At 35.1% G+C, this 25,666-nt stretch overlaps 2 protein-coding genes across 3 annotated transcripts in view; one reads left to right on the top strand and one right to left on the bottom strand.

The window, feature by feature from the left end:
• Window positions 1-13,302, top strand: part of LOC111045080 — a 16,997-nt gene extending 3,695 nt beyond the window's left edge. The window contains exons 2-6 of the mRNA XM_022330390.2: window positions 676-1,025; window positions 8,427-8,582; window positions 9,075-9,195; window positions 11,013-11,253; window positions 12,339-13,302. Coding sequence (XP_022186082.2) covers window positions 676-1,025; window positions 8,427-8,582; window positions 9,075-9,195; window positions 11,013-11,253; window positions 12,339-12,439 — 969 coding nt within the window. The 3' untranslated portion in view covers window positions 12,440-13,302. The remainder of the gene's footprint in view (window positions 1-675; window positions 1,026-8,426; window positions 8,583-9,074; window positions 9,196-11,012; window positions 11,254-12,338) is intronic.
• Window positions 13,258-25,666, bottom strand: LOC111044925 (tektin-4). 2 transcript variants are annotated; one of them, XM_022330195.2, is made up of 7 exons: window positions 25,428-25,666; window positions 24,181-24,443; window positions 20,431-20,737; window positions 19,248-19,462; window positions 17,349-17,574; window positions 16,261-16,415; window positions 13,258-14,367 (listed from the first exon to the last, which is right to left on the bottom strand). In XM_022330195.2, the coding sequence occupies exons 1-7, from the start codon at window positions 25,515-25,517 to the stop codon at window positions 14,154-14,156; spliced, it is 1,470 nt and encodes a 489-aa protein (XP_022185887.2). In that variant the 5' UTR covers window positions 25,518-25,666; the 3' UTR covers window positions 13,258-14,153. The 2 variants fall into 2 exon arrangements, with proteins under 2 accessions (XP_022185887.2, XP_039290684.1); XM_039434750.1 differs by lacking the exon at window positions 20,431-20,737 and adding an exon at window positions 22,701-23,007 and having other exon boundaries at window positions 14,041-14,367; window positions 25,428-25,626.

The following is a 25,666-nucleotide window of genomic DNA, read 5'->3' as shown; positions in this document are numbered from 1 at the left end:
TCTTATTCTCATCTTCAGATAAGATAGGAATCTTCTGTATTTTCAAAACCATTCACGTTTGTCTGTAAGTTCATTTCGTAATGAGAGTGGAAAATATTATAATTTTGAATTTAACGATCAATTTAATTAATATTACCTTATTACCGCTGCGTCGCTATTAACCAGCTGGTGCTGTATTGGTTGTGATAAACTGAAATTGGGCCTTGTTATATCTCTATGAACGGCCTTTTGCTCTGTATAAGCTCATCCGCAGGGTTTTGAAGAAACCTCTCTCTTATTTTTCTCCTGAAATATTTTCCTAACGTCTTTGTATCCTCTAGTATCAGGTATGGTGTTGATTACCATACAATTTATTCAATAAGCAATACTGTAAAACTATTCCATAATATCTATTATGAAATAATTCAGTTTCTAATGTGTCTCTTAGTGGAACAGTACAATATACTGAAAACTAATCTAGTTATTATTTACTTTCAGGGTATACATGTATGTCTGGATATTGCCAACCATTTTGAATTACAAACATCAAATACTAGCGGAGTATATTATTCTGAGTCTTCTGATTTGTATAACATTTCGAGCTGGAAAAATCTCATTTTCTGCTCTAGGTGCGAAATATACTATTTATTGTGCATAGCATGATATTTTCTTTAATTCAGGCGTTTTTAATTCCAGGCGTTGTTCAAAAGGTTCACAAAGAGAACCAATGTGGAAAGTGACCGGTTTGTGGACACGTCATGGAATTTCTGCTTTTACTGCATTTCCACTCCATTGGGCATCCTCAGTTTGGAGCCGGGGAAAACATTCGAAGAACACCTGAAGGTCGGCCTGGTAAACAAGGAGAGCTACTCAAAATGCTCAAAGTTGGAGTGGAACAATAATTTATTCTTGGACACAAATTTATTCATTGCATTGCTCACTGGATTCCATTTGCATTCAGCGTTCGATGCATTCAGAAACCCCAAACCTCATTGGCCTGAAATCGTTTTGAAAATTTTGTTTGGTGCTTTTCTTTTGGCTATAGGGTGAGTAGTTCACTCTTGATAACAATAAATCTATTAAAAAAGTCTTCAAATTTTGTCTCAAAACAATTGTCAGGAAACAATACAATACATGAATGAATTATTGTAGTAATATTCGATTTAAGAGTTGTCAGAAATTTCAGGTGTCACTTGATACTCTTGACATTAACATCCAACCATTTTCGCAAAGTTTACATTATAATTATTAGACCTACTTGCAGTCTTAAGAAATTTTTAGATTCTTTCTCATGAAAAATTTGTTTTCAACTCAGAATTCTTCAGGAATAACGAACTATGACAAGCTAATTCCTAATTCAATAATATAAATGGACAAAAGAACTCATATATTTGATATATTTTGTTTTAATAATATTTCACGATGATGAGTAATTTACCTGGTTTTTGGTTTTTTAATTTTTGTGTAGTTGAGAAATTGATATTGTGGTAATTATTCATATTAAATAAAAATGCTGAGAAATTGTCAAAAATCACAGATTTTATTAAAAATAGAAAGACCGATTTCGGTTATTACACCATTGTCAATCTCTGATAAACTGTTCCTTTTTTCAGTACTTCCAACTTTACAGTGACATTAATAACTATGGTTGGAACCCCAAGATTCTTATATGAGCTGAGTAAACTCTTATTCAACTTTGGCTCATTTACAAACTCAGTATTCATAAAGTATTCATCGTACTTCTGCTTAGTTGTCTACTCCATTGTTTGGTGAGTATTTTATTTCCCCTTATTCTCATCTTCAGATAAGATAGGAATCTTCTGTATTTTCAAAATCATTCACGTTTGTCTGTAAGTTCATTTCGTAATGAGTGGAAAATATTATAATTTTGAATCTAACGATCAATTTACCTTATTACCGCTGCGTCGCCATTAACCAGTTGGTCCTGGATTGGCTGTGATAAACTGAAATTGGGCCTTGTTCTAACTCTATGAACGGCCTTTTGTTCTGTATAAGCTCATTCACAGAGTTTGGATGAAGCCTTCCTCTCATTTTTCTCCTGAAATCTTTTTCTAACGTCTTCGTATCCTCTAGCTGCATGTATCCATGGATTACCATACTATTGACTAAATAAGCAATACTGTAAAACTATTCCATAATATAATTATATTATAAAATAATTCGGTTTCTAATTGACTCTTAGTGGAACAGTACAATATACTGAAATCTAATCTAGTTACTATTTACTTTTAGGGTATACATGTATGTCTGGATATTGCCAACCATTTTGAATTACAAACATCAAATACTAGCGGAGTATATTATTCTGAGTCTTCTGATTTGTATAACATATGGAGTTGAGTTAATTACTGGTGTAAGTATTCACTCGAATAGTATTAGTAATAAATAGTAGTATTAGAATTTTAATATAGTAATGGTGTAGGTATTCGAATAGTATTACTAACGATTGATGTAGGTACTCAATTTCAGTTCTCAACTTGAAACATAGGGATGAAAATGAAAGTGGCCTGAACCTGTGTGTGCAGTTTTTATTAATATTTTGGAAAAAATACATTAATTTCTTTAAAAATTGAATAGATAGAAATTAATAGTGGTGTAATGCACTTGAGAGCTGAATACGGGGTAGTGCAGATGGATTGGGTGGTTGTAAAATACTTCTTGTCAAACTGTAAATTTTAAAAGTATTGAATTGAACTGTGGCTTGGTGCAAAAACTATCAATGTTAATTTTTTTTTTCAAAAATGTGTTTAATACACTAATACATCACTAATATCGATTATTTTCAGTTCCAGAAGTGCCAATGTCCTATCTCAAAGCAATAAAAAGTTTTAAAATTCATACTACCAATGTCATGATTTAGTTATTCCACTTTCAGAGTGGGAAAACTACCAATGAAGACATAATATGAACATGAAAAAAGACATATTATGTTTTAAGATAACTACCAATGTCGACTTGTGCACTTCTAGCACTCGCATTTCCGTATCGAAATGCTATAGTTCGAAAATACAAGGTGGAATTTCAAGCTGATTTGTGAGAAAGTTGATATTTTGACATAGGTAGTTCTTGCACCAAGCCACAGAATATTGCAAAACGTTAAGTACAATGGAAATTTATCAACAGAAAATTATTCAAGTTAGTTTTGAAAATTATATTCATCAAATGCCCTCCTTCTCGAGCGACCCATTTTGGAGTCGGCCCTTAACATTCTGCATTGCCCGTTCAAGCACATCACCAGGAATTTTTAGGAGTTTGTTGATATTCTTTTTCCAAATTTAAATTTTATTGCAAACAAAAAAAAACATTGAAAAATTTCTTAATAGACAACAAGATGTCAAACATAAACCTACATTCATATTTAGCACGCCAGAAAAAGACAAACTTGAGTACTATTAGCGTGAGCTCATTCAATATAACTTATATTTTTGTGTTAATATTTTGTGAACAAAAGTACGTGTTGATAAGAGATGTGAGTAGTTTCTTATATTTGATCTAAATGGTTATTCATATTGTAATAGTCTGGGTCACTTCAATCAAAGTTTTTTATTTTGTAGCTAATAAATTTCATACGTATTGATTGTCCATAATGTATCCAGTTTCCATAATGGAAGTGATTGAACTACTCAAAATTATTGGCTTACTGGTCCTTCGTAGAATTTATAGTATTCCTGGTGATTGAGCCTGTCTTTTTTCAGCGTTTACTATTAATAATAAAGCTTTATTTACAACTAGCTTACCTGGCGAACTTCGTACCGCCTAAACGTCAATGTATCTCATGTCACACTTAACTTTATTTGGTGAATCATGAAATTTATCTGACAATCAATATTTTCATTTACATCTGAATACAGACTTCCTATGTGCTTAGTCAAGCAGCATTCATTATTCCCAAAACATATTTTTCTCAATCAATTGGTAGTAATATCTAACAGTAAAGTGTTGAATTAAAAAAAAATAGATAGGATAAATCAGTGTTTCAAAGATGAATTCAATGTTTTCATAGTTGTTGATTGTCAATAGATGGTCCAGGAAATATGCGATGTACGATTAATCACACAGAATTACATATTCTTTCCATCTTCCATTCTAGGATGAATATAAGCTAAGCTAAATTAAGAAAAAATGAATATTATTCTGCCATTAATGAATGCAATATGAACAACTCTCTTCCATCAGGTGAATAATTTTTTCCTAACATTTTCCGGTTACTCAATGATAGGGGAGTGATAATAATTATTATTTGTATGTCTCCTAAGGAACCATTATCTACAGCTGGTACCAATCAACTACACTTCAACTCCAAACTACCGTTGTAATACCAGTAGCCTACACAATTTATCATAGGGTGACTTGTTTATTACAGCTGGTAACTTTAGATGCTAAATCATATCTCAATATGATCTTTAATCATGATCATCTTTCCGTGCTTCGGTAGCCGCTAGGCCGACAATTTCGAAAACATAGGTCTGTAAAAAATGGATTAATAAATAATCATTATTAGCCACCCTATTAAAATTTGTGGTCAGAAACCACCCCCAATATTCACACAACATATTCCCAAAGTTTCATGCCGTTATGTAAAATATTTTTCAAGTCATAGGGAACAAACACACAAACAGACATTCATTATATATATATATATATATATATATATATATATATATATATATATATAGAAGATAGAAGATTTCATTCGGCCCAAACAAAAGCCTCTCTAAATGGAGGTAGAATGATAAGGTTGATAGCTTCAGTTCTGTTGTTTTATTTTTTTTTTCAAATCACTTTCAAAAAGTTCATGTAGTAGTACCTACTATTGTGTTTGAGACACTTCTGGCGCTATCATAGTTTCACAACTATTCTGTTCCACACTCCTATCTCTTGTAGTTGTTAACCATATCTATAATAAAATAAAGAGTTGGCTTATACACGTACGGGATAGGAAAATTATGTTTGACGTCTGAACTACTGGACTAATTAACTTGAAATTTTGCTTATAAATTCTCAATTAACCAAGGATGGTTATAGGCCTATTCTCAATTCTTCAAAATTTCATTACGTCAAGTTTTCATTTTGTCAAGTTTTAAAATAAATCCTTGCGAAGCACGGGTTCTTGCTAGTTATATTATAAAATAATTCGGTTTCTAATTGACTCTTAGTGGAACAGTACAATATACTGAAATCTAATCTAGTTATTATTCACTTTCAGGGTATACATGTATGTCTGGATATTGCCAACCATTTTGAATTACAAACAGCAAATTCTAGCGGAGTATATTATTCTGAGTCTTCTGATTTGTATAACATATGGAGTTGAATTAATTACTGGTGTAAGTATTCACTCGAATAGTATTAGTAATAAATGTAGTATTAGAATATTAATAAAGTAATTGTGTAGGTATTCGAATAGTATTACTAACGAAGTCAATGAAAGATTATAGAGGGAAATTTTTGGAACACAATTTTTGACCCTGTAGCTCTTTTAAGGGTAGTAAGAGGGTAAACATATCAAAAGTCCTCACTACTACCCCCTGTGCTAAGGTGGGGGGGGGGTGGTTTGCCATAATTTGTTTTTGCATATATCTCCAACAATATGCGCCTTTCGGAAATTTTTGTCCAACACAATCATAATATTAAACTCACAAATTATCTTACAAGTTTCATTTCCAACATTTTCCATATCTCTCATAGTTTTCTAGGTATGAGCTCTCTAGGTAATTTTGAAAAACCCTTCCGACTCCGATTTTTTCATCTTTTTGGCCTTATAACTTTAACGATTCATTGAAAAAATCCGCGCTAATCATGGGTCATAGAGCATATTTATCTTCAATTCCCTCTATGGTCTCATTATTTACGCATCTCTCAACGATGTTGCAGCCGTTATGGTGTTAGTGTGAAATCTTCAGTTCAACAACAACAGCTCAATTGCCAGGGAAATTGGGAGGGAATGTTTGGAACACAATATTTGACTACGCAGCTTTGTTTGAACTTGTTAGAAGGTGAACATATCAAAAGTCCTCATCCCTACTCCTTGAGCTTAAGGATGAGGGTAGTTTAAAGTTGCATTTTTTTATTTCTGGCTGACACGCATGTAACTGGGAAACATGCATTTCAGCGACATGGCTAACTGAGTAAAAAAGAAGCTAGATAAATTTCAACAAGTTTTGTACAGTAGAGTTTTGTGATATCCTTTTGTTTTTGAGATACTAACTTTCAAAAGTATAAATTCTTTGAAAAGACAGTTATTCTTCAAAAGTATAAACTTTGAACTTTTGCAACTTTTTGCACTTTCAGGGCTTATTTCTCAACAACAATGCATAAAAAGAATGTATTTTTTTACACAGGGGGTAGGAGTGAGGACTTTCAATATGATTACTCCCTTGCTATCCTTAAAAGAAGAGCTACGGGGTCAAAAATTGTGTTCCAAAATTTTCCGTCTAAAATTTTTCATTGGCTGGACTATAGGAGTATTTAAAAGACAAGTTGTAGAGCATTCAATTCTCTTTAATTTAATCTATTATTTCATCATTTTATGCATTCCATCAATTTTTATAGCAGTTTTAGTGTTGAGTGTGGTAGGAGTGAGGACTTTTTATATGCTTACCCCCTCACTCTTACCCCCTGCTACCCTCTCGGGGCAGGCAAGGATAAGTCCAAGTTGGTGGTCAAACAGGACAGTTTCACCATTGTCATCCAGGTGGTTGATCATCACAATGAACAGAATTCGCCCCAGAATTTAGCCCTGAGGTACCCAAAATTCTCAGGGAATGGACAGGAAGCAGCTCCATCTGTGTCCTCTTAGTTACGTTTGACTCCAAGATGTTCAGAACAGAGTCCATAACTCCTTTATAGCGAAGCTTCTTAATCAATATGTGATGGTCAACACAATCAAACGCTCTCCTCGAATTACACAATGTTAGTGCCAGGGATCACCATCCTCAAACACTGAACCGATTTTCTCAGCTACTCGATTACTGCATCAACAGTTAGTTGACCTCCCTCTACGAAAACCACTACATGGGCTGTCAGGGGAGAAATTTTATCTTCCGAGGTAGTAATTTTATTTTAAATAATCATTCTTTGAATAAAATAATATTGGAAAATGTTGTGTTATTTAGATAATAAGCTATGATCATTTGTATTGAATCATGTTTTAATTACTTGACACGATCTATCCAGGAAAACCTGGCCTTAATTACGTCATTGTATATTTGGATATTCATAATTCTATTAATCTAACATTCAAGGTTCCAACTATACGGACCTCTCAGACGCGCTGAATTCTTTTAGCTCGTTAGCCGGATGCATTGTCTTTCATGGGGTAAACTATAGGGGTGGAATAGAAGCTCCCTATAAAAGGCCATGCATTTTTTGAAGACGCGCGAAATAAATTCAGCGCGTAAGAAGCCCTTATAGTTAGGCCGTATGGAGTTTAATGCCTTTCTCGTGATTTTTATTGAATTTTGAGTGAGACATGTTGGTCTAGTATAATATATTTATTATGCATATCATGATATTTTCTTTAATTCAGGCGTTTTTAATTCCAGGCGTTGTTCAAAAGGTTCACAAAGAAAACCGATGTGGAAAGTGATCGGTTTGTGGACACGTCATGGAATTTCTGCTTTTACTGCATTTCCACTCCATTGGGCATCCTCAGTTTAGAGCCGGGGAAAACATTCGAAGAACACCTGAAGGTCGGCCTGGTAAACAAGGAGAGCTACTCAAAATGCTCAAAGTTGGAGTGGAACAATAATTTATTTCTGGACACAAATTTGTTCATTGCATTGCTCACTGGATTCCATTTGCATTCAGCGTTCGATGCATTCAGTAAACCCAAACCTCATTGGCCTGAAATCGTTTTGAAAATTTTGTTTGGTGCTTTTCTATTGGCTATAGGGTAAGTAGTTTACTCTTGATAACAATAAATCTATTGAAAATATCTTCAAATTTTGTCTCAAAACAATTGTCAGGAACCAATACATGAATGAATTATTGAGTTGTCAGATATTTCAGGTGTCACTTGATACTCTTGACATTAACATCCAACCATTTTTGCAAAGTTTACATTATATTACTTGCAGTCTTAGGAACTTTTTAGATTCTTTCTCATGAAAAATTGTTTTTAACTCAGAATTCTTCACGAATAACGAACTATGACAAGCTAATTCCTAATTCAATAATATAAATGGACAAAAGAACTCATATATTTGATATATTTTGTTTTAATAATATTTCACGATGATGAGTAATTTACCTGGTTTTTGGTTTTTTAATTTTTGTGTAGTTGAGAAATTGATATTGTGGTAATTATTCATATTAAATAAAAAGGCTGAGAAATTGTCAAAAATCACAGATTTTATTAAAAATAGAAAGACCGATTTCGGTTATTACACCATTGTCAATCTCTGATAAACTATTTCTTTTTTCAGTACTTCCAACTTTACAGTGACATTAATAACTATGGTTGGAACTCCAAGGTTTCTATATGAACTGAGTAAACTCTTATTCAACTTCGGCTCATTTACAAACTCAGTATTCATAAAGTATTCATCGTACTTCTGCTTAGTTGTCTACTCCATTGTTTGGTGAGTATTTATTTCTTCTTATTCTCATCTTCAGATAAGATAGGAATCTTCTGTATTTTCAAAACCATTCACGTTTGTCTGTAAGTTCATTTCGTAATGAGAGTGGAAAATATTATAATTTGAATTTAACGATCAATTTAATTAATATTACCTTATTACCGCTGCGTCGCTATTAACCAGCTGGTGCTGGATTGGCTGTGATAAACTGAAATTGGGCCTTGTTATATCTCTATGAACGGCCTTTTGCTCTGTATAAGCTCATCCGCAGGGTTTTGAAGAAACCTCTCTCTTATTTTTCTCCTGAAATATTTTCCTAACGTCTTTGTATCCTCTAGTATCAGGTATGGTATTGATTACCATACAATTTATTCAATAAGCAATACTGTAAAACTATTCCATAATATCTATTATGAAATAATTCAGTTTCTAATGTGTCTCTTAGTGGAACAGTACAATATACTGAAAACTAATCTAGTTATTATTTACTTTCAGGGTATACATGTATGTCTGGATATTGCCAACCATTTTGAATTACAAACATCAAATACTAGCGGAGTATATTATTCTGAGTCTTCTGATTTGTATAACATATGGAGTTGAGTTAATTACTGGTGTAAGTATTCACTCGAATAGTATTAGTAATAAATAGTAGTATTAGAATATTAATATAGTAATGGTGTAGGTATTCGAATAGTATTACTAACGATTGATGTAGGTACTCAATTTCAGTTTTCAACTTGAAACATAGGGGTGAAAATGAAAGTGGTATGAACCTGTGTGTGCAGTTTTTATTAATATTCCGGAGGAAATTACATTAATTGCTTTAAAAATTGAATAGATAGAAATTAATAGTGGTGTAATGCACTTGAGAGCTGAATACGGGGTAGTGCAGATAGATCGGGTGGTTGTAAAATACTTGTCAAACTGTAAATTTTAAAAGTATTGAATTGAACTGTGGCTTGGTGCAAAAACTACCAATGTTAATTTTTTTTTCAAAAATGAGTTTAATACACTAATACATCACTAATATCGATTTTTTTCAGTTCCAGAAGTGCCAATGTCCTATCTCAAAGCAATAAAAAGTTTTAAAATTTACACTACCAATGTCATGATTTAGTTATTCCACTCTCAGAGTGGGAAAACTACCAATGAAGACATAATATGAATATGAAAAAAAACATATTATGTTTTAAGATTGACATTCATACTCCGTGCCAGAACTACCAATGTCGTCTTCTGCACTTCTAGCACTCGCATTTCCGTATCGAAATGCTATAGTTCGAAAATACAAGGTGGAATTTCAAGCTGATTTGTGAGAAAGTTGATATTTTGACATAGGTAGTTCTTGCACCAAGCCACAGAATATTGCAAAACGTTAAGTACAATGGAAATTTATCAACAGAAAATTATTCAAGTTAGTTTTTGAAAATTATATTCATCAAATGCCCTCCTTCTCGAGCGACGCATTTTTGGAGTCGGCCCTTAACATTCTGCATTGCCCGTTCAAGCACATCACCAGGAATTTTTATGATTTCGTTGTTAATTTCTTCTGGGGCTTGTCCATGTAGACCCTTGCTTTTAAATAGCACATTGAGAAAAAGTCACATATCGTGAGGTCTGATGAGCGAGGGGGCCATTGCAAATCTACATTATGGGAAATCAAACGTCCAGGGAACTGAGCGCGTACAGCTTACATTGATATTCTAGCTTTAAGTTATGTGCATTTGCCCCGTCTTATTGGAACTACACTTTTGTTGTATTATCCATGTATCCTACTATTGTCCATGTCGTATAATTAATGTTTTCAAGTTGTGGGAAAAGAATTTCTTCACATCAATTCATGTTGATGCGCTTGAGAGGACAATGCAGAACGTTAAAGACCGACTCCAAGAATGGCTCGAGAAGATGGGCTTTTGATGGATGTAATTTTTAAAAACTAACTTGACTAATTTTCTGTTAATACTTCCATTGTAACTACACGTTATTTCAATCAAATACCTTTAAAACTGACAGTTTTACAAGTATTTTAAAACCACCTAATCCATCTGCGCCGCCTTGTATTATTATTAATAATAATAATATATTACTTTTTGTGTAGTTGAGAAGTTGATATTGTGGTAATTATTCATATTGAACGAAAAAGACAATTTCTTAGTCTTTTTCATTCAATAATATATTAATAATATTAATAGAATTAAGCTATTGAGTATGGCAAAAATTTTGAACAGAAAAAAAGACACATTGCACTGTGGTCTCAATCTATTATTTAATGTTTTCTTTAGTAGATAAATGGTAGTATGATTTGATTTGCTAGCAGGATTTTAAATATTATTTCCCTATAAAATTGTTATTTAGAAGATTATTACTGTATTAGATTAAAATTTCATTCTGCTTGACCGATATTTAAAAATTATTCTTCTACTTTTACAGCCGGTAAGCCGAGTCTTATTTTCTCTCTTTCTCAACAAAACCTTTGGATTGGAGTATTATTTATACGGAACAAATCTTTTTGGCAAACCCTTGTACGTTATCAAACAAGAGATGATTGAACACGAGAGAAAGATGCGTAAAATCAGACTGGAATCGCTGCGAAGTATTGAAAAAGAACCACCATTGATTGTCATCCCCAAAAGTAGAGAAAATTCAGTTGCTCTTTATCAAACTGTCAAATGTAAGTATCGACTATTTTAAAAATTCTTATATAACTTAAATAACATCTAACATCCCAGTGTAAGCCTATCTTGTGAAGCTACCCTTTGTTATTCTACAATATCGCAGTTATGTTCCATGCCTGTTATAGAATAGAATAGAAAAAACGTTTATTGAATAAATAAGCTACCTTCAGCGATCCACAAAGAGGCTGCTTGACAAATGTAACCTGTTGTACCAAATGTTACTTCTCGTATCAGTAATAAAACGGGATTCTCCCAATGAATTACTGAATTGAATATTTTTTAACGTTATAATAATATCTGAAAATTAATCAATTCTACAATGTATTTTTTAGCTGAGAAAAATTCATCCTAATTTATTTCTAATCATGCAATCAGCTTGACAGGTGAGATACGCAGTGAACGCAATAACTTTTATTTTGTTGTTGAATTATATTGATCTGGTATTGTAATATTACATCAATAAACAATCATCAATGTACTTGAAAGAGAACAACAAAATTTTACAACTCTCAAAAATACTTGCCCATGAAACATCCTGAAATTAAAGCAATAAGAAATGGAACCTTTCAACTGAGAATGGAATTGACAACCAGATCCAACCAAATGATTGAACTACACAGCATTTTTTGTACCACAATTTTAAGTTTATCGAATTCATATCCGCTTATAGTAAAATTTCAGAAAGGTCATATTTATTCTATCATTACTCATAAGGCCCATGCTATACGAGCGCTAATGCCGCGGCGTTTTTAGCGTCGCGTTAATTGGGCAATGGTACTTTCATAGTGCGCGCTAACAACGCTGTGTATAACTTGGTTCAGCGTTGCCAACGCCGCTGCATTAGCGCTCGTATAACAACATGGGCCTAATAGTTTATAGTTACGTAGTATTCTTTTACCATATTACAGAACTTGATGTATATTTTCTCAATAAGGCCAAAAGTAAACGTTTTACATTCAACAAATTTGATATCAAATGTTTTAATACTATATCTGTGATAGTGTTGAAACTATTTTCTTCAATTTTCATACTGAAATTCGTGTAACAATAGTATAATTACATATTTGTTTAATGTTCACAGGTTACATTAGGATGAGAAAGAAATTGAAAGCGGTGCGAAAGCAAATTGAAGAACGAAGGAAAAACGAGATGATGTACGGAAACTTGAAGAAAGAGGAATAAAATTGGAATCAATTTCCAGGGGACTCTCATTTTGAGCTTTACTACCATCAACCAGTCAATTCCGCTACAGAACTTATCCTGGTATAATCGAAACTACTATTTTTCTCTACGTTCTTCTTTGTGAGCCAAGTTGAAAGACTTGTATGGTGCGGCGAGTTTTTAATCTTTTTGGTGGTCCAGTCAAGAAAAGTCATCAAAAAGAGTACATCTCAGTTACTCTTCCAACTGAAATTGTTTATTCGAAGTGTGCATCAGCTCAATTGAGATATTTTAACCGGGGAGAAAATATTTCAAACTCTCGGAAAAACAAGACTCATAACGATTTTTTAAAATTTCATCGTTCATGCTTCAGACACAAAACATAACAACTGTGTGAAATTATTGGCTTTTGCTTCAAGATCTCATTGATAACTCTATTTTATCATCTATACTTTTTTCTAGTCAAACACACATTATTATATTTCCAATGATTGTTGCTTTTGAAATATTGTCAACACGCATGCTCATGATAAATTATTGTGTACAACTTTGTCGATCGTCCTGATAATGTTAATACTTTTATAACGACTCTCGTGTGGCAAAAGCATTACAGCTTATTTTCAGTGGCACTATGTATTTAGACATTTATTGTGAAAGTTTTGATTAAATAATGGAAAGACAAATTTCAAAAATCTGATACATTTTACAAATATAACCTGAAGATCCTATTTTGTATTTTATTCGCAATTTACTTCACAGATATATTTTTATTTTATATAAATAGTGTTTTTACTTAAGCGTTGAATGGAGGTAATGGAAAATGAAGTCATGAATCTCAATGTAGATAATTTATTAAAAGTGCAATATACATTTTTCAAATTCCAGACTCAATCATCAGTCCATAGAATTAGATTTAAACATGAAAAGTAATATAAATTTATCAAAAGTTCCTTATAGTCTGTATACATGTGAAAATTGTCAAAAATCCATAAAAAGTAAGGACACAAGCTCACACATGTTTTTAAATCATCAAAAGTATATCAAAATACTGTATAACATCAATCCGTTTTCATTTTAATATCAAACTGTATTCAAACAATTCTCAATAACTAGATAGTTTTATTTTAGTGGTAGTAGTCAGTCAAAATATGTTCTCAGAGATAAATAGTCGGATAAATTTTCGACGTGCTTATTACTTGAAGAGTCACAATGATTTCAACCCATGTGCAAATCATATATTGCACTCTGTGAGATTAATTAATCGACAATATCTATATAATTTGTTTACAAACGGATAATTTCAATCACCCCGTATATTCATTAACTTCCCACATCTACAAATACCTTTGGGACCAATTGATTAATTATTGTAATGGTTTGTGTAGTATAGTGACGTTTAGTGACATAATCTGACTTCTCAATCATCAGTCCATAGAATTAGATTAAAATATGAAAGTTAATATGAATTTATCAAAATTTCCTTATCGTTTGAATACAATTGAAAAATGTCAAAAATCCATAAAAAGTATGGAGGCAAGCACACAATGTTTGTAAATCATCAAAAGTCCGCTTTGAATCGATAATTTTAAAAAACTTTTCTTTTAAACAGAGAATTTCAATCACCTGACCTATTTGTTTCTACTGACATCTACAAAGACCTTTGCGTCCAATTGTTCAATTATTGTAATAGTGGATATGGTGTAGATGATGTGTAGTGGGAGGAATGAATTGAGGTTCAGTGACCAGACATCTTGGTGACGGATGGATAGTGACTTCTGACCTCCAGACACCTCTCCTTGTCGATGTAGAGCGACTTGAGTTTGACCTGCAGTTGGCGCTCCAAGTCGCCGCGTGCCGTGTGCAAGGCTACCAGCGCCTGCTCGGCCTGGCTCAGTTGGCCTTTCAGTGTAGTAGTGTGCTCCGAAGTTGTTCTCACTTCATCGATTAACCTGTTCAAAGAGCAAAATCAGAATTATTCCATGCAAAAGTTTGATTTGTAGCAAAATACTCAACATTAACATTTTATCAGAATTTTTGGAAAGAAATAGTACAGGCTCAGCCTAGTTTTTCCTCCAATGTCATAATTGTATTATGAGTATAGTGTTTTATACAATAAAGGAATAAAATACTCCCTAATTTAGGTCTTCACACATCGTGCTACGTGTAGCTAGGAATTAATCTTCGGAAGACGTAGCTGTCGTTCATCCCAATATTAAAAGCCACGCTACGCTGCACTCAGAGAGGAGAGGAAAAATACTTCATGCTGAAGAGAATATTTTTGGATAGATTTGAAAAGATTTTTGGCAAAATCCCAGTGTTTTCATTATGCCTAAAGTGTATGGTTTTTCTATGACTGTACTTGAAACTGATTATTGTTAATCCCATCTAAAATCCTCTAAAATTGATAAAGTATTTAATATTGATCGTGCTTTTGATGCTATAGTGAGGTGCACGTTATAATGAAAGTGGAGAAAGTTAGGAGAACATCATTGCCGATTCTCTGTCATGTCACAGCCTTCTAGAGAGGATAGCTGATACCGGTATATCTGATCTCTCTAACAACATTACACAATTCACAATTGTTATCACGTGTCAATTATTCTCAAGGAGTATCCTCGAACTAGAAACGTAAAGTGCGAGACATACAAAAACATTTTGGACTTGATTATCATTCAAATTTGAAAGAGACATAGTACAAGCTAAGCTTAGTTTTCCTCTTTCAGAGTATGATATATATTATTTTAGATCATTGTAATAAAATTATTGTATTGATAAATAAATAAAATGAAGAAATAGCACAGGACAGAGAGGAATGGAGAAGGAGGAATCATTGTATGGACCTTCCCTAGGGCGGAATACTGATGATGATGATGACGCTACGCTGGTGTGAACGGGACAGATCCATAGCTTGGATTCAAAGCTGTGCAAAGGCTAAAAATAAACTTTCTACTGGTGATATTTTTCAAAGTTTTTCGATTTGTATATCATCAAGCTATCAAAATGAAAAAGTTTTCTCATGAAAATATTTTTTTCCGATCATTACTTTTTGCCTGAAGTTTAAATTTTTGGAACAGAACATTTCAAATTCGGTAAGAGATACATCCATGCAATTTAGAGGCTATATTCTTCATGATATTGTTGATGTAGTAAAATGAAAATTTTCTGAAAATATGGATTTTTGAGAAAGCTATTCAATTTACCAAAAATAACTCAACTGAAAGTTATTTTTGGTCATTTTTAGTAAATTGAATAACTTTCTCAAAAATTGATATTTTCATGAAATTCTTGTTTTACTAGATTAACAATCCCATGAAGAATCCATCCTTCAAATCTAATGGATTTATATCTTACCGAATTTGAAATGTTCTGTCCCAAAAATTCAAACTTCAGGCGCTTATATCTCAAAAAGTAAAGATCGGGGAAAAAATATTTTCCTGAGAAAACGTTTTCATTTTGATAGCTTGATGATATACAAATCGAAAAACTTTGAAAAATATCACCAGTAGAAAGTTTATTTTTAGCCTTTGCACAGCCTTAACGCTGGGAGATTATGAGGGCTACGTCATCCAAAGACGCATTTCTTGCTAAACTTAGCTGGATGTGTGACGACCGCCAGAACTTACAAACCCCTTCTCACTCCAGCAATCAGCCTGTTCAAAGAGCAAAATGAGAATAATGTAGTCAATAATAAATTCGATTGAATTTTAAAATAGAAGAAGTTTTGGGCTGGTGCTTGCTTTCTATTTCCGCTACTGTAATTGTGATACAATGTATAATTAAATTTACCCAAACTACAGTTTTTCATTCCGCTATTGTAATAGTGATACAATGTATAAATTTACCCAAACTGGGAGAAGTCTCTGCAACTCTCAATTCTTGGCCGAGCGATTCGGTTGTTGAGCCTTGTCTGTGCCACTTTGAGGGGATAGTCCAGTCCTCTGATTGCTTGCTTCAAGTCGATTATCAATTTCTCTGTTTCAGCTTGTCTTTGAACCACCTACAACAAAACAAAAAAGCGTTTATTCCTTATTTATAGATTTCGTCAATACTGCTGGTCGAGTGTGGTGTATATATTATCAACTTTGTCGTCCTATAATTTCCTATTACTTGATAAAGTGGATCTTACTAGTGCTAGATTTTCTGAACACTACTATACCACTTTAGAGGCAAGCCACACTAAGGGGAGTAGGAAGGGTATAAACCTCCGATTGGCTGAATGGGTTGGCGTTCGGGAATCAGCTGATAGTCAGCCAATCGGAGAGCTTCCTGCCCTGCTAACTTGTCTGAAAACGCCTGAAAAACGCTTCGTTTGGCTTCACCCTTACTAATGAAGTATTCCCACCCCTGGGTTAAACGATTATGTTGAATCTATTGACTGTGATAAATACAGAAAAATCTATACTAAACTAGACTTAACAATAAATCGTGGTTATTGTTGGAAATAGACAATATCTGAATACATAACTGAGAGTCAAGCAACACAAAGCGTTTTTTTTTCAGGCGTTTTCAGACGCGTCGGCAGGGGAGAAAGCTCTCCGATTGGCTGATTTGGTTGGCGTTCGGGAATCAGTTGGCAATCAGCCTATCGGAAAGCTTTCTGCCCTGCAGACTCGTCTAAAAACGCCTGAAATGCGCTAAGATGGAACTGAGATGTAAGGGTCAAGCCACATGAAGCGATTTTTCACTGGCGGTGGACGAGTCAGGAAGGGGAGCAGGAAGGCAGCAGATGATTATTTGTTTGGCTTTCGGGAATCAGCTGGTAATCAGCAGCCAATCGAAGAGCCTCCCACCCTGCCGACTCGTCCGCCACCAGTGCAAAAACGCTTCATGTGGCTTGGCCCTTACTCTATTTCTATCTTCATCTCAATATCTAGGATATAACTTGGAATAATAAAAATCGAAATCTAATCAGTAGCTGGTTTAGGCTGACCGCTTGCAGTTGAGCTTCGAAGGCCTGCCGACAGAGGTCAGTCTCTGCGACGCGACGATGTAGAGCCGCCTCGACTGTGTCGGCCTGCGCGCGCAGATCCCTCACACAGTCCGACAGGATGGGCCCATCTAGCAGGGCACGCAGCTCACACGACTGACCCTTCACCGCTTCCATTGTTCGAAGTAGCTCACGGCAATGGTCTTCCCAGCCTTCCGGTGTTGATTGGCTGCCAAACAGTTACAAAAAGGTTACAGTTTCAGGAAACAAGCGTCCACAATATCATTTTGATATCATGCACCTATAAGGGTAGACATACACCAGTTAGTCGAGATAAGACTGGTCACGATTAGTCACAATACTTCACATAGTTGCTTATGAAGCAACACACACCAATATTAGTCATTGCAATTAGACATGTCTTCATAAGCAGCTATGTTAAGTATTGTGACTAAACGTGTCTTGTCTTGAACAACTGATGTGTGCCTAGCCTAAGATTTCACTTAGATACATAGCCAAAGATTTAGATTTTGTGTCCACATAAAAATCTTGATATTATGCACCTATAAAATTTTACTTGGATACATAGACACATGAGCTTTTATGGGCATCAGCCGGAAAATGTATAGTATGATACATTGCCTTGTTCCCTGATGAAGTAGCTTGTTACTGTGCTTAAAACAGTATAAAGTACCACATCTCAATATTCAGGTAAAAAGATAAAGCTAAAGATGCAACTCAGTCCTTTGAAAAGTGTTGGGTTATAAAAAAAATGCGTACTTTGAATATACAGTATGACCAAGTAACCAGTTGAAAGAATGGATAAGAACTTGAGAATATATTGAAAGATAGCGTGTAAAACATACAAAATCCTGGCACTATCAAAAGAAGAATAGCAGAGATTTCATATCGTTTTGACAAGGGTATTTTTCAACATCCGATTGGCCATAAATAAAATACGAATGTATATAAAAGAAAAATTTTTCACTAAAATAGTATATTCATTAAAAGTGCAGTGAAAAAATTTAAAGTAGTGAAATTATAGATTGGAACTGTAGGCTTCACTGGAAGACTTTAGCAATAAAAATTAATATTTTAGAATAAGAAATAAGAGAAAAAATTAATGGTTAGCCCTAGTGACTAGTTTTAATAGAAATAATTGAAAAAAAACTAAAATTTTGATTATTCTTCAAAATAATTGCCGTGAAGGTTAAAGTACTTGTCATACCAGTGGACCAGCCTAGCAAAATCCTTTTCATAAAATGCTGCCGCCAAATGAGTTCAAGTGGGCTATGACGTTGTTTTGGAGCTCCTGGTTAGTTTGGAAGCTCTGCCCTCAAAGTCATGTCTTGAGTTTGGGGGAAGGTATAAGTTACTAGTGATTAAATCAAGTTTGTATGGTGGGTAATCGAAATTTGATTTGCTAGAGAAGCCGTTTGGTTGCACCAGTGCTATGAGGCCGAGTTATGATGGATCACATCGATTCCGGAAGTCATTTCAACTGATGAATGAACTAATTTTCCGACACCATTCACGCACAAAATCATTTCTTATGTATTTATAATGTATCCTGCGTAAACTTCAATCATTCTTCGTTAGATTTATGCTGAACTAATGCCTTTTGCTTGCAAAAACGAGTAAGGCTACGCAACTCACACTTGGCGGGAGACTGAAGTGAGGTGGCCATGTTTCTAGGAAGATAACTCGACAACAATTGACGATCACGCCGCACCGATTACAGGGCGTCTGGTGAGTATGATAAGCTGTTTGGATCTGTGAAAACCCCACCTCCTTCCGCTTTTCTGTGTCTTGTGATATGTGATCGGAGGTAGAATTAAAAATGACCCTCGTATATCAAAACTTGAACTAAGTTATCATAGCAATGAAAATTTTATGAATTACCTGTCGGGCATTCTGGTGGCACCAGGATAGAATAGTATTGTTGGTGATTTATTATTGAGTTTGACATTGGTTGCCTCGATGTTGTAGCTTTCCTTCTTATCGGACCAGTCATCTTCCAGTCTGGCCTTGATTGCCTTATTCCTGTCCAACTGCTCTTCTATTTGAACAATAGTTCTGTCGATCAGGTCATTCACTTCTTTCACCAATGCTGCTTCCTGTCATACAAATAATGAGTTATGATAATATAGTTAAATTTGGTATTTTTAGAACTGTTGAAAACGTTTTCTCAAAGGTTACAACTCTAACATTGAAGCTCTTAAATATTGAATCACCATCTAATGATTATATAATAATATTGCATTTAATGATTTTTCAAACATTTTTGGAGAGTCCAGTTATGTTCAGGTCATTAAATGAGTAATCTGTATTCTGTTTTTTATAATTAGTAAGTACTGTGTAGTTTATTCTACTGAAACTTGAGCACTCAAGAAATTTTTTTTTGATAAATCATAAACTATATTTTAACAAAATAAATTATATGCCATCTATGCAATATCGCATTTGGTAAATCTTTTATTATTAGTATTATATTATAAATCATCATAATATAGAGCTTCAACCCCATCGAAATTTAAAACTATTCAGTAAAGTAAGTTTCACAGATGGAAAATGATATGTCAAGTCTTACAAGTTTTAGTATCGTATTTGAAATGTATTCTGTTTAGGCCTGATAATAAAGTGATTGAACAAACATGAGGAGCCATTACATTAGAGCGTGTGCACACAGATCGCGGTTATTAAATTGATTTTGAAACTACAGATAGTAGCTCTCTGTTTGATAAATAGTATCTTGTTTTTCTTCAATTGAGTAATCCAATTGGAACGCTTCCATTTGACTACCGTCATTTTGTCCGCAGAGAAAGGAAAGCACTATGACAGGACGTATTTCTTCATGACAGAACGTAGACAGCAAATCTCGAAACTCCTGTTTGCTCTCTAAATTCTATGTCCACACACCATCTTTTATCAAAGATCCCCGACCCACGATTATTGAATATTTGATTTTCTAAAATTTGACCCGTGTTGGACTAACAAATATTTTATAAGAACGACCTATTTCACTATTAAAGTTATCTTTTACGCAATATTTGATGGTGTAACAGGCCCCTAAGTTCCAACACACCTTGATCAGTTCCTCTTCGACGGCATCCCTCACCAGATCCTCCTCCATTCTGAGCGCACGCCTTGACAGGCACTCGGCCGAGATGGACCGGACAACCCCGAGCACCGCCTTGGCCTGCTTGGCTCTGCGGCGTTGCGACTCCAGCAACTCCAGCTCCAGGGTCATGTCCTCCAGCGCACGCTCCAGCTCTGTCTTCCAGCGGTGGATGTCGTGCGCGCGCCGACCCAGCTCCACTGTGTTCTGCTGCTGCATCTTGTCCGACGACACCGCTGTCGATCGCATCGCGTGCCGGCTTTTCATTTCCACTCTAGAAGAAGAAGAAGAAGACGGAGAAGAAGAATAAGAAGACAAAGAAGAAGAATAAGGAGGAGGAGAATAAAAATTATAAGAAGGAGAAAAAAGAGAAGGAGGAGAAGAAGAAGAAGAAAGGAGAATGATGATGAGGAATGATGAAGAAAAAGAAGAAGGAGAATGAGAAGAAGAAAAAGAAGGAGGAGGAGGACCTGACTTGCTGACAGAATTGGTGGAGGAGAGTGGTGGAGAATGCCAAAGCCCACCCCGGGCTGTAGAGCAGACAAGAGAGAGATGATATCAAAAAAATTTAATGAAACAGGTTTGACTAAATATTTTAATAACCAGAGTTTATTCATTAAACTGATAAAAGTCTCGGTAGCTGAAGATCCTAAAAAATTGTCCAAGAAACGCTTGCAATTTTATCAGATTATTAAATCGACTCTTCTTAGCACACATGCATCACAGCCCATTTGAATGGTACCGTTAATCAGCAGAACTATCGTTATTGGTCAGATGAAAATCCAAATTAATGCATGAGAGACATTACACAGTCCCAAGGTGACAGTTTGGTGTGCTGTGAGCAGTATATTTGTTATTGGTCCATACTTTTTTGAAGACGACAACGGGACCACTGTAACTGTAACCTCAGAACGTTATAGACAGATGTTCACTGAATTCTTCCTTCCTGAATTAAGAAGGAAACGTATTCCTATCCAGCAAGTATGGTTTCAGCAGGACGGGGCGACAGCTCACACAGCAAGAAATTCAATGGAAGCAATTCGGGGTTGTCGTGGTCGCATCATTTCTCGGTTTGGTGACATTGATTGGCCTCCTCGTTCTCCAGACCTGTCCATGTGCAATACTTCTTGTAGGGTTTCCTGAAGTCACGTGTTTACCAGCATAACCACGTACACTTCAAGAACTAAAGGGAGCAATTCGTGAGGAAGTCGAACAAATTGGCAGGGCAATGTTAGAAAGAGTACAATCCAACTTCCGAGAGCGGCTTGTAAAGTGCATTGCTGAAAACGGCCGTCACCTGTCAGATATTGTTTTCAAACATTTATTTTCTAAAATTGTAAAATAATGTGAATATTGTTCTGTAAATAAATGTTTTTTTCATGCATAGGTAACGACATATTACTTTTTCGAAAACCGTTCATCCTTTCTGCCGCACCTTGTATAATAATATTGCATTTAATGATTTTTCAAACATTTTTGGAGAGTCCAGTTATGTTCAGGTCATTAAATGAGTAATCTGTATTCTGTTTTTTATAATTAGTAAGTACTGTGTACTGTGTAGTTTATTCCACTGAAACTTGAGCACTCAAGATTTTTTTGAGGAATCATAAACTATATTTTAACAAAATAAATTATATGCCATCCATGCAATCGCATTTGGTAAATCTTTTACTATTAGTATTATATTATGCAGTTATAAATCATCATAATATAGCTTCAACCTCATCAAAATTTAAAACTATTTAGTAAAGTCTTACAAGTTTTAGTATCGTATTTGAAATGTATTCTGTTCAGGCCTGATAATAAAGTGATTGAACAAACATGAGGAGCCAAACACAGAGCGGGGTTATTAAATTGATTTTGAAACTACAGATAGTAGCTCTCTGTTTGATAAACAGTATTTTGTTTTTCTTCAATTGAGTAATCCAACTGGAACGCTTCTATTTGACTGCCGTCATTTTGTCCGCAGAGAAAGGAAAGCACTATGACAGGACGTATTTCTTCATGACAGAACGTAGACAGCAAATCTCGAAACTCCTGTTTGCTCTCTAAATTCTATGTCCACACACCATCTTTTATGAAACATCCCGACCCACGATTATCGAATATTTGATTTTCTAAAATTGGACCAGTGTTGGACTAACAAATATTTTATAAGAACGACCTATTTCACAATTATTAAAGTTATCTTTCACGCAATATTTGATAGTGTGACGGGCCCCTAAGTTCCAACACACCTTGATCAGTTCCTCTTCGACGGCATCCCTCACCAGATCCTCCTCCATTCTGAGCGCTCGCCTAGACAGGCACTCGGCCGAGATGGACCGGACAACCCCGAGCACCGCCTTGGCCTGCTTGGCTCTGCGGCGTTGCGACTCCAGCAACTCCAGCTCCAGGGTCATGTCCTCCAGCGCACGCTCCAGCTCTGTCTTCCAGCGGTGGATGTCGTGCGCGCGCCGACCCAGCTCCACTGTGTTCTGCTGCTGCATCTTGTCCGACGACACCGCTGTCGATCGCATCGCGTGCCGGCTTTTCATTTCCACTCTAGAATAATAAGATTGAGAAGAAGAGGATAGATGAAGAAGGAAGAGAAGGAGAAGAATGAGGTGGAGGAGAAGGAAGATGAGGAGGAGAAGAAGAAGAAGAAGAAGAAGAGGAAGAAGGAAAAGAAGGGTAGGAGAAGGAGTAGGAGGAGAAGAAGAAAGAGGAGGAGGAGGAGAAGAAGAAGCAGGAGAAGGAGAAAACAGCAATGGAAGATTTGACCAAATTTGTAAATTATTACCACTCTGTATGATAAGAAAAATAAAATTGTCATAAAGGACAGTATCAGAAAGGTGAGAGGATGGCAATCCAAGACTGCTGACATTATGAGTGGTGGAGAACGCTAAAGCCCACCCCGGGCTGTAGAGCAGAAAAGAGAGAGATGATATCAAAAAAACTTAATTAAACAGGTTTGACTAAATATTTTAATAACCGGAGTTTATTCATTAAACTGATAAAAGTCTCGGTAGCTGAAGATCCTAAGAAATTGTCCAAGAAACGCTTGCAATTTTATCGGTTTATTAAATCAGATGAATCGATTCACACTCTTCTTAGCACACATGCATCACAGCCCATGTGATGAATTTTCTTTCTCTGTATTTTTTGCTATTATTCAAACATGTTAGTATCATTGAGGGGGAAGTAAATGAATTTGAATCAAATTCAATGAATCGATAGCTAAAGATCAATTCAACAAACTACTAAAAAACTTTATATTGAGTTTAGAAAAAATAGTACTTTGTTTTTCTTAAATAAGTATTTCATTTGTAAATTTTCATTTCTTAGGGTTTTATGCTAACACTACGTTTAACGCTAAACCACGTTTACTTGTAGATATGGTTGCATTTATCATAATGTTTTTCATACGGGGTTTAAACGAACAGATTAAATTTCTCCGTTTAAACCAAGTATCTGCATACGGGCCTTGGTGTTGTTCTATTGTACATTCAATTTGGTGTAGCTTTTGTAAAGGATAAGAGGTATCCTGTACTCTCCATTGAGCTCAAATAACTTGAAAATGCTGAGTTCAGTGGACTTTTTCATATCATATTTGACATTGATGTCAAACATATTTTATTGCGGTTTATTTACAATGCAATTTAAGCATTGTAATTCAACACATTTTTATATAAAAGGATCTGTATCGTAAGTTACTATTCATGTCCAACAACTCACTCATGTGATCTCTGCTGGTCTTCACCCACCGCACACAGCAGGTCCTTATTCTTTTGGCGCCATTCGGCCGGACTGAAGCGAGTGATTGAGTAGTGATCGACCACGGGTCGGGTGCCCGTGAGGCCGGAGAGGGGCCCCCAGTCCACCCTGCCCGTGGCCCATGGTCCTATTGGGCCCGGTGCTGGGGTATCTGCGCCCAACATGCTGTCACCGGGCTGTGGCAGGTAGGGAGGCTGGTCTACCCCGCTGTCACCCATTGCTTCCTATACAGAAATAAGAAGTGAGAGTTTTGTAAAATGTGGTAATTGTCATGCAAGTTATTCACACTGCTACGTTTTTATATATAAGTTGACATTTACAAATTTGTACAACCGGCTCACAAAATTCAGCAGGTCACCGGCCTATTCTGGGGCCCGACTCTTCAACCTTCTGCCTAAAGGAGCTTAAGATAATAAAGGACTATCTACGGTGTCTTCGCTAGAAGACTGAACACCTGCCTAACCGTGAGGCCCTACTATACACTGGCAGAGTACATGGATGATCACACATACCAACATCATAGCGTGAATCCCCATTGATTGGGAAGAAATTTGACAATATTCTCAGGTCAACGACCATGGAGAAGACTACAACAAGTAAAACAATCAACAATAAAGCTCTCTTAGCAGTGATAATATAATTTATTATAATATGCATACTGTATGCAAATCATAGGCCAATACAAAAATTGAAATCATTCAAAGAGTCAATAACTTCTTTGGCCTATGTAGCCGGGAGACATTGCTGAGTCTATTAATAGTGATAATATTGATATGACTCAATAAAATCCTTTCAATTGGGTGAACTTACAGTACCGGTACCTATAGCGAAGTCCACGTTATTATGACCGTGAATAAAGATAGAAAATTAGCGATGCCGATTTTTTGCATAATTTAATTATATTTCTACACTGTCAAAAACATACTTGGCATCGTTGTGGACCTAGAAAAGGATAGTACCACCGGCTTTGTCGAATGATAGACAAGGATAGCAAAACCAAAGTTCATCAAATACTGTCATTATAAACTGGACCTCACTATAAAGATACATAATTATATAAAATCGATCTCATTTTATTTTACCATATACAACTCAAGAAGATCAAGTGTGGGAAATGAATGAAGAAGAAGGTATAAGGCAATTCTTCATTTACAAAAGTCATAGATTATTTTTGAAAAATTATTGCATAATTTAATAACAGCTCTAACCTTTGCATAATCACCAAAAGTTACTGTTTTCTTTGGAGATTCAGATCTGCTCTCACATGGACAATTTTTCGAGGATTCGACATCAACCATGTTTTTAGAATATACACTTTCCGTCTAGTTATTAAAGAATTTAATTTCAGAAATACAAAATATTATAGTTACTTTGAATTATTGTAGTTATTGATAAAACGAACTTTCAAATTTCCATAGGAACAGTCTGTCAAACTTGAATATCCGAC

This window comes from Nilaparvata lugens, chromosome 8, assembly GCF_014356525.2.
Source record: "Nilaparvata lugens isolate BPH chromosome 8, ASM1435652v1, whole genome shotgun sequence".
Classification (NCBI taxonomy): domain Eukaryota; kingdom Metazoa; phylum Arthropoda; class Insecta; order Hemiptera; family Delphacidae; genus Nilaparvata; species Nilaparvata lugens.
The sequence above is the reverse complement of the archived record's forward strand: the minus strand, read 5'-3'. Positions and strand labels throughout refer to the sequence as shown.